Raw genomic sequence first — 15,519 nt, 5'->3', positions numbered from 1 at the left:
GCCTTGCTCAGTATGTCAGGGATTCAGCATTGCCATGAGCTGTGGTGTAGGTCACAGATGCATCTCAGATCCCACATTGCTGTGGCTGTGGCATAGGCCAGCAGATGTAGCTCTGATTCAACCCCTAGCCTGGAACTTCCAAATGCCATGGGTGTGGCCATAAAAAAACAAAATAAGTAAATAAATAAGTAAACAATAAACTACATTAATTCAAGTTAAATAGAACTACTAACTATTATATCAGCTTGCCATCATTAACTTGAAAATCAAAAGGGTATACTATAAATTGAGAAGCAACTCTAAACTTATTAATATCAACAAAATATTCTTCAAATTTTTCTGAAATCCATGTATATAGCACTGGTAATTACTATTAAAATCTGCACATTGATTCATGTTAGACAAATGTGTAAAATTTTATTGATATAAAAATATTAATCATAACAAAAATGATCACACTCGCATGGGTAGTTCACAAATAAGCTCTTCCTTTCATTGGATCTTCAAATTTAATTAGTTCTTATGCAGTGTTATCTCTGAGAAAAGTAGAAATGACGTTGCCAGTTTTGTCTTTGATTATTGAATATTTGGCAAACATTATTTACTACTATGGACTTATTTTTTTATCCCTTCCAAATTCAGATGTTGAAGTCTTAATTTACAATATGATGATATTTGGAGGTAGGGCCTTTGTAAGGTAATTAGATTAGTCATGAGACGAGGCCATCATGATGGGATTAATGCCCTTACGAAAAGAGCCAGATCTTTTTCTCTCTCGGCCTTGTGAGAACACAGGAGAAGTTGGCTGTCTACAAGCCAGAAAATGGGCTCTCACCAGACACCAGGTCTACTGGTGTCTTGATCTTGGACATCCCAGAGCCTGGTACTTTGAGAAATAAATATTTGTTGTTTTTCTAAAAATATATATACACAGATATTCATAACAGAATTATTCATAATAGCAATAAAATAGAAAAAAACAATGTCCATCAAGTGAATAAACAAAATTATATATATGTGCATATAGTGGAGTATTATAGAGCCATATAAATGAATAAAATACTGAAACATGCTACAAAATCAATGAACCTTGAAAGTATTATGCCAAGTGAAAGAAGCCGGTCATGAAAGACTGCATATTTTGTAATTCCATTTATATGAAATGTCCAGAATAGGCACATCTATAGAGACAGGAAATAGATTAGTGGTTGCAGGGGGCTGGGGATAGGGAGGAATGGGGAGTGACTGCCAATGTGATAGAATTTCTTTTGGCATGATGAAAATGTTATGGAATTAGATAGTGGTAATTGTTGCAGAGCTCTGTGAATATATTAAAAACTTCACTGTACACATTAAATGCATGAATTTTATAGTATGTTAAATATATCTCAATAAAACAGTTTTTGAAATTGCATGAGGTGATCTGAAATACAGTAGTCCCCTTTTATCTGTGGAATTGCTTTCCACAGTTTGTTACCTTTGGTCAACTTCAGTGCAAAAATATTAAATGGAAAATTCCAGAAATAAACAATTTATAAGTTTTAAATTGTTCTCTGTTTGGAGTAGCATGATGAGATCCTGTGTCATCCTGCTCCATTCCACCTAGGATGTGAATCATGCCTTTCTCAGTGTATTCAGGCTATACATGCTACTCACCCATTAGTCATTTAGTAGCCATCTTGGTTATCAGATTGACTGTCATGGTATTATAGTGCTTGTTTTCAAGTAACCCCTATTTTGCTTAGTAATGGCACAAAAACCTCAAGAGTAGTGATCCTGGCAATTTGGATAGTCTCTTACTCTGCCTGATTTATAAATTAAACTTTATTGTAGGTGTGAGTATAGAAAAATAAACGTAGTATATACAGCTATTCCTGGTTTCAGGCATTCACCTAGCTAAAGGGGGGACTGCTATACCTCTTACATATTATACAACAAATAATAGATCAAATAATTATACTGATCTGTCATGGGAACTATAGATTACATTTCATTTGAGAAATGTCTATATAAGATTTATATAGTAGCAGTAGTGTGCTGGTAGGTATTTAACAATCAGCTTTTTAAAGAAAAAAAGCCCTAATTTATAGCATTTGTTGATTTCTGTGGTATAAAGATTCCTGTCATGATTGATTCCATGGCTCATTCAATGTAGAGTTCAGAAGAGATGCTAACAGTTAGCTCTTGTGAGAAAGTATGAGTAGGCTTCAGCTCACACTAGGATCATTCCAGAATATCAAGAGACAAGTACTATTAAAGAACAAATGACAAAACACAGTACCCTTCCAGAGGAAGAAATAAAGTATTTTCTCAAACATACATGAAGAAAGAGGAAGAAATATAAGGAAGAGTCATAGAGCACATTTCTAAAAATAAATACTATTCTCAAAATAAATACTGTTCTGTCCAGAGCCTTACTTTTTATCTTGTTAGGGTACAGATGGGAAATAAAATAAAATCCTGAGTTTACTGAGCATGTGTTATATATATGAACAGGGAAATAGAAATGCATTAGACACTTATCCTATTTCTAAGGAGCTTAAAGTCTAGCAAAAGGGGGTGACAAAAAATACAAGTGACTGAAGAGGAATTAGAGTCAGATCATGGTATGAAGAGCCTAAGCAAAAGCCACAAAGGGGGAAATACAGAGTGTGTCTTTTTGTTATTATTGTCATTATTCATTTTTTAAATCAGAGTTACATGTGCACATAGGTTGAGGAGTCAAGTTCTGTAGAACTTGCTATAAAACCAACACTCTTTACTCCTCTCCTCCTACCATTTCCCAATAGACAAAGTCAACCACTTTCCACTTTTTTAGATGATTCTTCTGGTGTTTGCCTCCATCTATGAATAATGTACTATATTAGTTAATTAGAATTAGGTTTTGCTTTGAATAGCAGACTCAAAATAACAGTGGCTTAAGATATTTCAATTCCATGTTCAAGTCCAGAGCTGGCATGGCTATTCTGCCCTGTGAATTCCTCAGACTCTGGAGCCTTCCATTTTCCATTTTGCCATCCCTATCATATAGCCCTTGTTGTCAAAGTCCAAAATAATGGTATTTATTGTCCAGACAGTATGACAGAAATGGAGACTAAGAAGGGATAAAAAGTGTATAAAAGCAATATTTTAAAATGGATTCCCAGAAATTTCCATAAGACATATTTACTTATACCCCATTGACTAAATATTAGTCACATGGTCATACCTAACTGCAAGGGAAGCTGCAAAAGTAGTTACATCATGGGGAGCCACGTGCTCAGCTAAACTTTCTATTATTCTATGAAAGAGGGAGAAGACAGATATTGGGGAACTCAACTTGTCTCTTGTTTCTGTTTGTATTACTTCTTGATTTCGCAGTGTTAGTTATTGTTGATTGATTGTCTACTATGAAATGAGAGGCATTTTTTTTCCAGCTCTTTCAAGATATCTTTATTGATCCTTTCACCTACATGCATACTTCTTATTCTCACAGTATAGTTATTGCATAATTTTGGTTAGTTTGATATTCAGTGTTAAAATTATTATGACTATGTAAATGTTTTACACATTTGAATTATGTAGTACAATATTATTTTTGTCTTTTTCTGCATAGCATTATTTTGTTTCATAGGAGTTTGTTATTTGCTTAGTTTTGGGGTTTTTTTTGTTGTTGTTAGCTTGCTTAATGTTCTAGATACTTGCTACAATTTATCCTCAAACACTTACCCAGTTGTACATCTCTCCTTTCAGAACATATATACACATTTGATAGTGCAACAATTTTATCATCATAAAGAAATTTTTCCTGGAATCTTCTGATCTTCTCCAAACTGAATTAGTTACTCTGCACCTGGAGCACAACTGTCACCCTGAGATTTCCATTTTCAATCTGTTTGTTCTTTTGCTGTACTTTCAGTAAGATATCCTCAAATTTATCTTCCACTTTCTACTGGGTTTTTCTTTTTTGTTTATATTCAATCTGCCACTGATGCTAATAAACTCCATGTTCCACAACAGCAGTTGTCAGGCTCCATAGACTGACATAGGTGTTCTTTGAGACGCTGTACAGTAGGAGAGAGGACACAGGGATAGAATACTACTAAAAATATAGATGAACTTAAAGATAAGATATAGACAAAGTTCCAAGCTAGAATTATCTGTGATATAAAGGTATTTTAAGCATAGTTGCTGTTAAAAATGGCCAAAAGCAATTGATACTGCGCAGAAACCTTTATTCTTGTAACATACAGAAAAATGAAGTATTACCATTTTCTTCTTGCTTATGGCTAGTTAAAATAAAACGTCTCTAAAGGAAAACATAGGGAACTGCTTACTATTCTTTGGTTTTTTAGTGATTTTCCAAAATACATCATGGCCACATCAGAAAGAACCTTTGAAAAAGTGACATGTTATAAGAGAACCTCTTTTATATTATTTGGTAGATGAAGTACAAATAAGAATATGTTTGCCACCTAAATATATTCCTAAGATTTGGGGAGAAACTATGTAGCTGTTTTAATGTTTAATAGACCTTCTAGTTATTGATCACCAAAATGAACTTTGCCTCAGGATGTCTAGTTAACCAGTACTTATGGAGTAATTTGGAAATTTTAGATTCATGTTTCCTTGTTATATCTTATATTTCTAAAAAGTCTAGGAAGGAAACTTGGCATTATTTTCCCCTTTAACTTCAGTGAATAGTATCATGTGCATATATTTCTTTAACTTGGAATGTTTTTCAAGGTTAGTGCCTATTATTTATTGACTTATTCATTCGTCAAAGTTAAACCAAACATCTCATGTTCCAGAACTCTTTTAGGTGCCATGAGAGAAACACAACTCTTCTAAGGAACTTGCAATTTAGCATGGTCAAAGTTTTTAATCTCTCTATGCTTCAGTTATCATTAAACAGACATAATATAACAGAGGGTTGGTTTGAGATAATGTATATGGATAACTAGTGTAAGGACTCCATAAAAGTTAATTCCCTCCCCTATGTCTCTGCAATTAAGTTTTATGTTTACCCTTTCCATCTGTGTTTGGGCTATAGTGGACATATGTTAAAAAAAAAAAAAAAAAAAAAAAAAAAACCTCTTATATGGTCAAATGTTTGTATATAACACGTTTGAATGTTTAAAATACATTTTGAAAGACATGTAAATTTCATAGAAAAATGATGTATGTTTCACATTTTAGAGTATCTTTATTTTCCAAGGATCATGGATAGATTTGAAATGTCTTTAAGGAGAAGAAAGCTTTGCACTTATACTATTTTATTTTGCTTTTTGCATTAAATATAATCTTCTACCACCAATAGGTATACAAAACAAATAATTGTAAACTCTGTTATTATATACCATGGACATTGACTTAAAGCTGGTGGGCATATCAAGACTGAATCTATGCTTTTATTTTATATAAGAAAAATAGGGATAGAAATGGGTATGGCTTGCCCAAGGTCACAACAGCTGGTCAGTGATTTTAGGCCAGATCTCTATATTACCAATCTAACATTATTTCCATTTCCACTTCACCAGTGTATGCCTTGCCATCAGAATTACCTTGCATACTTCTTAAAAACACCCATCCCAGACCTACTAAATCAGGATTTGTAGGGAAATGCCTTGGAATCTGTATGTTTTCCTTTACCCAGTAATTCTTATGATAGGTAAATTTGGAAAGAATTTCACTTCACTACACTATGTCATTGTAGCTAAATTTTCTAGCTGGTTCTTTCCCTTCGTAATACTTGGTCAAATTTTGTAATTTATATTTTTTTTGTCCATTTGTTTATTATATACACCTCTACAAGAATATAAATTTAAGTTCCATAAGGGCATATATCAAGCCTGCTTGTTCACAGTTTATCCCCAGCACTGGAACAGTGCTTGGTACATACTTAATGTTCAGTAATATTTGTGGAATGAAAGAATGAATTTTTAATACAATTTTTAAGGTTAAACTCCATTTACAATTATTACAAAATATTAGTTATATTCCCTATGTCATGCAGTACATCCTTGTAGCCTATTGTGTACTCAATAGTTTGTACTTTCCACTGACTCACCTCTATAGTGCTCCTCCCCCCACAACAGGTAACCACTGGTTTGTTCTTTATATCTGCCACTCTGCTTCTTTTTTGTTATATTCACTAACTTGTATTTTTAAAATTCCACATGTAAGTGATATCATACATATTTGGCTTCCTCTGACGTAATTCATTCAGCTTAACGCCCTCCAAGTCCATCCGTGTTGCTGTAAATGGCAAAATTTCATTTTTTTTTTTTTGAACATTGGAGTGCATGTATCTTTTTCAAATTTGTGTCCCCATTTTTGGGAGCCCAAGAGTAGAATTTCTGGGTCATATGGTGGTTCTATTTTTATTTTTTGAGAAACCTCCATACTGTTGTTCACAGTGACTGTAGCAATTTACATTCCCACCAATAGTGTAAGAGGGTTCCCTTTGAACAAAGTGAATGTTTAACAGAAAGGTATGCTCTCTATATATAGCATACACAGAATACAAGTATATAATAATATACATTTAAACTAACAGCATTTGGAATATTGTTTAATATTTTAATGGAAATGTATTTATAAGCTTATGAGGCCTGATAGGCCTCATTTTTAATAGCTATTATATTTGTGCTATCAATAAATAGGAGTCCTGGTTTAAAAGATACAGTATTATTCTATAAATTTATAGGCACTCTCTAGAGACTAAGATTATCCAGGAGACTAAAGACTTGGAAAGCAGTTTTCTCAATTTTCAGTTTCCTCAGAAAAAGAGTCCGGAGTGATCAAATAACTTAACTTTGGGTCACATAAAATGGTTGAAAAGCTGTATACCTCAAAAGTGGGGATGTTTATTATGAAACAGAGAAATAAATACCTTTACATAATTAATAACTGGAATACAGAAGAGGGTATTTGGGATAAGGTGGATCCAGAGTGAAAAATTGGAACCAAGGCCTAGAATTAATAGGATGATAGATATTGATTCAGTTTAAGGAACAACATTTGGAAAAAAAAAAAACTATCCAAAAATTGGATTGGGTAATCTAGAAAGTAGTATACTCAATATTCCTGAAGTTTTTCATACAAAGCTGAAGACCCATCCACCTACAGTGCTGAAGAAGGAACTTTTACATTAAGTGGAAGGTTAGACTAGTTGGCTTCTCAGATGATCCCATCTTCTATGATTGTTTGAAAATGTAATAAAACCATTAGCATTATTTTCTTGGTGCCTTCCAGTTTTGAGGAATATCCAGAGACAAACTATTTCAGCCACATATGTAATAAATTCTCATATAATCTCAGTGTTCATATCACATTATTTTACCTTTATCACAGTTTATTCTATAATAAATCATTTCTCTCAAGGATGAAAAAAGAAGTTGAATATAAATAGAAATTGGTTCTGCTTTCTTTTTTCTTCTCTCTTCCTAAAACTTTATGACCCAAAGGAAACAAAAAGCTTCCTGAAGAAACTAGTATCATCCTTCTTCTGCCCACATCATTATTTTCTCAAGCGTCTGTAACCAAGGTTATTGTGAAGAAGAAGCTTCCACATTTAGAATTTGAGAAGAATCAATATTAAATGATAGGAAATAGAGTACATGACAATTTAATGGAGCTTTGGTACTTAACATTTTCTGAGGTCTAGTAGTTTATTTTCAATGAGACCGTGTAATGTGAAATTAAAATAGAATTATATGCTTTAAACTTGTATTTCTCCTATGAGGGAAATTAGAAGAACTAGGAAAATTAATATCCATAAATATTTTTATTTTCTACTGGGTAGTTTTCACTTGAGAGTCTTCAGAGCAATCCATGTGTTTCAGGTTTGACATTTAGCAGTGAATGCTAAATACATGAGAGGTATGATATTTCCTGAATTTGAAGAGAAAATGCCCCACAAAAAAAGGGGACTTAATCTTCTTGTACTAACTGAACAGTTCTGTCTCACCCTGCATTTTTTTTGGCAAAATCTTACCATGTAAAGGTTAACTTTATGGGGTTTTTTATTTACATTAGAGGATATCTAAGGTAGCTTTGTATTTATGGGGATTCCATTGTATAGAAGAAACTCTACTTGGAATACAAAGAAAGGGTACCATAATCAAATTTAGATCTGAAATTATAAAATGCTATTGAATGACTTTCTACACTCAAATATAATACAGACGTTTTAATAATTCTTCTACTTTGTAGATTGCTGTAGCAATTCTGCCTTGTAGAGTCATGTGACAGAACTATAAAGGTTGCAGACTCTAATCATATAAAATGAGCTTTTTTAAAATTGCATGAGCAGAGTTCCTGTCGTGGTGCAGTGGTTAACAAATCCGACTAGGAACCATGAGGTTGCGGGATCGATCCCTGGCCTTGCTCAGTGGGTTAAGGATCTGGCATTCCTGTGAGCTGTGGTGTAGGTTGCAGACATGGCTCAGATCCCATGCGCTGTAGCCCTGGCGTAGGCCAGTAGCTACAGCTCCTATTAGACCCCTAGCCTGGGAACCTCCATATGCCGTGGGAGCGGCCTTAGAAAAGACAAAATAATAAATAAATAAATAAATAAATAAATAAATAAATAAACAAAATAAAATTGCATGAGCAACTTGAGCACAAAATTGATTTTAGACTTCTGCTTCCAAAAAAAGTTGGAGTAGACATAATTTTTCCTATTATTCCCACTAAGTACAACTAAAATTCATGGATATTTTACATAAAACAAACATAAGACTGAAGAAAGAATTCACATCTGCTAGGGACCACAGGACATAAGGAATGACACAGTGGTGAGTTTCTTTTGTCTCATATACCCCAGATTGGATATTGGGGAAGCTGGCAATGCAGAAATATCAATGGATGAAGACAAAAGAAGATTCAATAAAAGTCTGTTCTGTCTAGTCAGAGAACCATAAAGACAGTAGTTTAACAAGAAAGAAAATATTTAGACAGTAACCTCTCTACTCCAGCAAAACATCACAGAAAGAATTATGAACATACAGTTACCCCTAAATAAAAGGCCAAGTTGAAGGCCTAGGCTTATGCTATCTCCAGGCTAGCTGCCCAAGCCATACACATTTTGGTATAAGAGAAGAAAGAGTGCAGAGCCTGGGCACTAAAAATTTATCCTCTCCCCTTTCCTTGCCTTGCCAGTAGAGGACTTTTACCTCCACATCCTACCTAAAGGTAATGAAACCCCCTACCTCTCTTAATTGAGGTAGTGTTAGAGGAGACTTAGTGGAGATATTAGAAGCACAAATCTACACAAGAGTAAAAAGAATCCCCTCTTCCACTGGGTGTCAGTAGAAGCCGAGTGGAGAGCCTGGACTTCTATCCCCTTGTGTAAGTTTGTCATAGGATAGATAAATGAGTGAATGAGAAAGAGTGCGAGAGAGATAAATATATCCTAGAGGAACCACTTAAAAAACATATACAAAGAAATACATAAAAATTCATTGAGTAAATCAAAATAGAATTCTAAAAAAATATTCAAATTAACCTCAGGTATACAGGAGGAGAACAGGACAAAAATATCCACAAAGAACAAATAATGCAAAAAATAAAATGACTTACATAAGGTATAATATAGCAATAATTGGGTTAAGTTTAAATGGCATAATTTACCAATTAAAATCAGAAATTAGCAAACTGGATTTTTAAACATATATGATGTCAACAAAAAATTAGAAATATTATACATAAAAGGATTAAAATGCATAGTATACAGACACGAACAAAAGAAAGCAGAGGTGTATATATTACTACCAAGTAAATATCTAACAGAAAAATGTACTCTCTATGTATGGCACAAACAGAATATATTACATACATTTATCGAAGTCAGTTTGGAACATTATTCTATATTATTATTATCATATTCTACTCCAATGTAGACTTTAGTATAAATAAAATTGCCAGAGATAGAGACATTACATATAATAAAAGGGTCAATCCACCAAGAAGACATCTCAGTCCTAAATGTGTACAATTGGCCCTACTAAAACTCAATAGCAAATAAATAAATAGTCTCATTTTTTAAATGAGCAAAGGAAATGAATAGATATTTTCCCAATGAGCTAATAGAAGTATATGAAAAGGCAGTCGACATCAGTAATCATCAGGGAAATGCAAACCAAAACCATATTGAGCTACCACTACATATCTGTTAGAATGACTTTATATAAAATAAAAGATAGAAAATTCTAGAGAGGATTGGAGAAAAGGGAAATTTTGCACACTGTCAATTATAAAGGAAGTTGGTGTGGCCACTATAGAAAACCATATGGAGTTGCTCAAAAAACCAAAGATAGAATTGCCATATGATCCTGGATATGTATCCACCTCTGGATATGTATCCAAAGATTTAAGCACTCTCTCGAAGGATATGTATCCAAAGATTTAAGCACTCTCTGGAAGAGATATCTGCATTCTCTTGTTTATTGCAACATTATTCACAGTATTCAATACATGGAAGCAACCTAAATGTCCATCAACAGATGACTGGATAAAGAAAATGTGGTATATGCATACATACAGCTTTGAAAAAGAAGGAACTCCTGCCATTTGCAAAAACATGGATAAACCTGGAAGTCATTATGTTAAATGAAGTAAATTAGAAACAGAAGGACAAATGTTACACATACCACTTACAAAGATGGGTATAAATAAACTCAAGAAATGAAGGAAGAGAGAATTGGTGAAGTATTAGCCAAAGTATAGAAAGTTTCAGTTACACAAATGAATGCATTCTAGAAATGTACTGCACAGTACAGTGCCTATAGTCAATAATACTGCATTGTACACTTAATTTTCTAAGAAAGGATAGACATAGGAGGGCCCTACATTTTTGTTTTTTACCTCTAGGAGCTCTACAAGGTTGTGCTTGGTGAGGGCAGGAGAAAAGTAACTTTTAATATACCCTCAGAGAATTCTTGTTCTTCCTCATAAGGTCTGCACTAAAGAAAAACCATTTTATCAGGGCTTAACCATTGGGGGGTTATCAAGACCTAACTGACCTAGAAGAAGGGAAATAACCAACTCCAGCTTTCCAGACATTCTTTTTCACCTAAAAGTCAGGGGAGATGAGTGTCTGAGAAGTACTTTTAAAATTCACAGGCCAGGTGCACATATTCACTAAAATACTAAGACCTAACTATAAAACTATGAGTATTTCTCCTCATGACACACATCACCACCATAATTACAATCCTGTTTACCAGAGTTATTTTTTCTCAGTATATAATATTTGATTTTCCACAAAATTACAAGATACACAAAAGGCAAACAAAACCGCAAAAAATCCCACTCAGCCATTAAAAAGAATGAAATTATAGGAAATTTCATTATAAATTGTAAGAAATCATAATTTAGAAATGAAAATATTATAGATCAAGAATACTAACAGAAATGAAGAATGTCCTTAACTGACTCATCAGTAGACTAGACATGGCTGTGGAAAGAATTTCTAGGTTTGAGTACGTGTCAATATAAACTTCCAAAACCAAAAAGCAAGAGAGAAAATAAAAAGACATAAAAAGCACAACAAAACAGAACATCCAAGACCTGTGGAACAAACTCCAAAATGTATAACATATGCATAATGGGAATACTAGAAGGAGAAAAAAGAAAGGAAAAGCAGCAGTATTCAAAGTAATAATGACAGAGAATTCCCTCAGTGAATATCAGACACCAAAACACAGATAACAGAGGCTCAGAGAATGCCACTCAGGATGAATTCCCTCCCCTGCAAAACACATACACATATAAAATACACCTAGGCAACTCATATTCAAACTCTGGGAAAAATAAAATCAAAGATAAAGAACAAATCTTGAAAAAAACCAAAAGGAAAAACTGGTAAGGAAGCAAAGTTAAAAATTATATCTCACTTCTCAGAAACCATTCAATCAAAAAGAGTGGAATGAAATATTTAAAATGTTGTGAGGTGGAATAAGCCCACCAACCTACAATTATGTACTCTGTGAAATTACCCTTTGAAAGTGAAGGAGAAATAAAAATTTTCTCAGCTAAATGAAAATTGAAGATATTTGCAGCAATAGAAATGCCTTGCAAGAAACATTAAAAGATAGTCTTTAGAGAGAAGGAAAATGATCCAGAAAGGTGGATCTATGTAAAGAAAGAAAAAACATTAGAGAATAGTAAAGGTTAAAATGCATTAAAACAGCATAAGAGGAGTTCCCGTCGTGGTGCAGTGGTTAGCAAATCCAACTAGGAACCATGAGGTTGTGGGTTCGGTATCTGGCCTTGCTCAGTGGGTTAAGGATCTGGCATTGCTGTGAACTGTGGTTTAAAATGCATTAAAACAGCATAAGAGGAGTTCCCGTCGTGGTGCAGTGGTTAACAAATCCAACTAGGAACCATGAGGTTGTGGGTTCGGTATCTGGCCTTGCTCAGTGGGTTAAGGATCTGGCATTGCTGTGAACTGTGGTTTAAAATGCATTAAAACAGCATAAGAGGAGTTCCCGTCGTGGTGCAGTGGTTAACAAATCCAATTAGGAACCATGAGGTTGTGGGTTCAGTATCTGGCCTTGCTCAGTGGGTTAAGGATCTGGCATTGCTGTGAACTGTGGTGTAGGTTGCAGATGTGGCTCAGATCCCACATTGCCATGGCTGTGGTATAGGCCAGCAGCTTCAGTTCCAACTACACCCCTAACCTGGGAACTTCCATATGCCGAGGGAGCAGCTCTAGAAAAGGTAAAAGGACAAAAAACAAAACAAAACAAACGAACAAAAAAACAGCTTAAGAATAAAAAAATATATAAAAATTTGTAGGACACAGCTAAAGCAGTGCTAAGAGGGAAATTTATAGTACTAAAATCATAAGTAGATAGCAGTTTTCATTTTTTAAAGGTTTATTGAGGTATAGTTGATTTACAATGTTGTGTTAATTTCTGCTGTATGACAAAGTGATTCAATTGTGCATATACACACATTCATTCTTTTTCAAATTCTTTTCCCATATAGTTTATTATAGAATATTGAGAACAATTCCCTATGCTATACAGCAGGTCCCCTTTGATCATCCATTCCATATACAATAGTGTAAATATGCCAATCCAAAATCCTCAGTCCATCCCTTCCCTACCTTTCCCCTTTGCTAGCCAAAAGTTTGCTCTCAAAGTCTGTGAGTCTGTTTCTGTTTTGTATATAAGTTCATTTGCATTGTATTTTGATTTTATTTTTAAACTTTTAAAATTAAGATATAGTTGTTTTACAAAGTTGTGTCAATTTCTGCTATAAGGCAAAGTGACTCAGTCATACATATATATACATTCTTCTTATATTTATTCCATCATGTTCTATCATAAGAGATTGAATATAGTTCCCTGTGCTATACAGTAGGGCCTCATTGCTTATCCATTCTAAATGTAGTAATTTGTATCTACTACCCCGAACTCCCAGTCCATCCCACTTCTTCCCCCTCCCCCTTAGCAAACACAAGTCTATTCTGCACATCTATGAGTTTGTTTCTGTTCTGTATATAGGTTTATTTGTGCCACATTTTAGATTCCACATATAAGCGATATCATATGATATTTGTTTTCCTCTTTCTGACTTACGTCACTTAGCATGAGAATATCTAGTTCCATCCATGTAGTGCAAATGGCATTATTACATTCTTATTTTATTATTTTTAATGGCTGAGTAGTAGTCCATTTCCACTGTGTATATGTACCACATCTTCTTAATCCAATCATCTGTTGATGGACATTTAGATTGTTTGCATGTCTTGGCTATTTTAAATAGTGCTGCAGTGTACATAGAGGTGCATGTATCTTTTTGAATTATGGTCTTCTCTGGATATATACCCAGGAGTGGATTGCTGGATTATATGATAGGTCCATTTTTAGTTGTTTCTTTTTTTCTTCTCTTTTTTTTGTCTTTTTTTTTTTCTTTTTAGGGCTGCATCCATGGCATATAGCAGTTCCCAGGCTAGGGGTCAAATTGGAGCTGTAGCTGCTGGCCTACATCACAGCCACAATGACACCAGATATGAGCCATGTCTGTGACCTACACCATAGCTCATGGCAAAGCCAGATCCCTAACCTACTGAGCAAGTCCAGGGATTGTACCTGCATCCTCATCAATGTTAGTCGGATTCATTAACCACTGAGCCACAATGTGAACTCCTATTTTTAGTTTTTTGAGGAACTTCCACACTGTTTTCCCTAGTGATTTACATTCCCACCAACAGTGTGGGAGGGTTTCCTTTTCTCTACACACTCTCCAGCATTTATTTTTTGTAGATTTTGATGATAGCCATTATAACTGCTGCGAGGTGATACCCAATTGTAGCATTGCTCTAATAATTAGTGATGGTGAGCATCTTTTCATGTGCTTTATGGCCAACTGTATTCTTTGGAGAAATGTCTAGATATTCTGCCCATTTTTAAATTTTTTTTTTTTTGGCATTAAGCTTCAAGAGTTTTTTGTATATTTTGGAGATTAATCCCTTGTCCATTGCTTCATATGCAAATATTTTCTCCTACTCTATGAGTTGTCTTATCATTTTGTTAATGGTCTCCTTTGCTGTGCAAAGGCTTTTAAGTTTAATTAGGTCCCATTTGTTTATTTTTGTTTTTATTTTCATTACACTAGGAGGTGAATCCAAAGAGATATTGCTGTGATTTATATTAAAGGATGTTCTGCCTGTTTTCCTCTAAGAGTTTTGTAGTATGTGGGCTTACATTGAGGTCTTTAGTCAATTGAGATTATTTTTGTGTATGCTGTTAGAGAATATCTAATTTAATTCTTTTGCATGTAGCTGCCTAGTTTTCCAAGCACTATTTATTGAAGAGACTGACATTTCTGCATTACATATTCTTACCTCCTTTGTTGTATATTAATTGACCATAGGTCCATAGGTTTATTTCTGGGATTTATATCCTGTCCTATTGCTCTATATTTCTGTTTTTGTGCAAGTACCACACTGTTCTGATGACTGTATCTTTGTAGTATAGTCTGAAGTCAGGGAGCCTGATTCCTCCAGCTCCATTTTTCTTTCTCAGGATTTCATCGGCTATTCCAGGTCTTTTGTGTTTCCACACTAATTTCAAATTTTATGATTCCTGTTCTGTGAAAATTACCATTGTTAAATTGATAAGGATTACAGTGAACCTGTAGATTGCCTTGGGTAGTCATTAGTCATTTTGACTAGAAATGACATTGATTAGAATCAATGCCTATAGTCATTCTGACAATGTTGATTCTTCCAATCCAAGAACATGCTATATGTTTCCATCTGTTTATTTCACCTTTGATTTCTTTCATCAGTGTCTTATACTTTTCAGAGTATAGCATTTTGTCACCTTAAGTAGGTTTATTCCTGAATATTTTATTCTTTTTTATGGATGGTATATGGAATTGTTTCCTTAATTTCTCTGCATCTGTATACACTGTCAAATAGGAAAATTTTAAATCAATAATCTAAGTTCTCATATCAAGAAATTAGGAAAAGAGGATCAAAATAAACACAAAGGAAACAGAAGGAAGGAAAATATAAAGGTA

The 15,519-nt window shown here is 34.1% G+C and overlaps 1 protein-coding gene across 10 annotated transcripts in view; it reads left to right on the top strand.

Annotated features, from left to right (window-relative positions):
- HDX (highly divergent homeobox) overlaps positions 1-15,519 on the top strand; it is a 288,121-nt gene that overhangs the window by 109,651 nt on the left and 162,951 nt on the right. For 2 of the 10 annotated variants that reach the window (XM_085008839.1, XM_085008838.1), the window contains one exon: positions 3,733-3,998. The exons of 7 other annotated variants lie outside the window; for them this stretch is intronic. In XM_085008839.1, the coding sequence (XP_084864965.1) occupies positions 3,733-3,801 (69 nt within the window). In that variant the 3' untranslated portion in view covers positions 3,802-3,998. Of the gene's footprint in view, positions 1-3,732; positions 7,376-15,519 lie in introns of those variants that run through there. One more of the 10 variants, XM_085008837.1, reaches the window with a different exon arrangement.

The sequence above is a fragment of the Sus scrofa genome, chromosome X (assembly GCF_054392235.1).
Source record: "Sus scrofa isolate SSC_HxYL_T2T_F1_AM1 chromosome X, Sscrofa_HxYL_maternal_Yorkshire_Landrace_v2.0, whole genome shotgun sequence".
NCBI classification, from domain to species: Eukaryota; Metazoa; Chordata; class Mammalia; order Artiodactyla; family Suidae; genus Sus; species Sus scrofa.
Note: the sequence above shows the minus strand (reverse complement) of the source record. Positions and strands in the feature narration are given on the sequence as shown.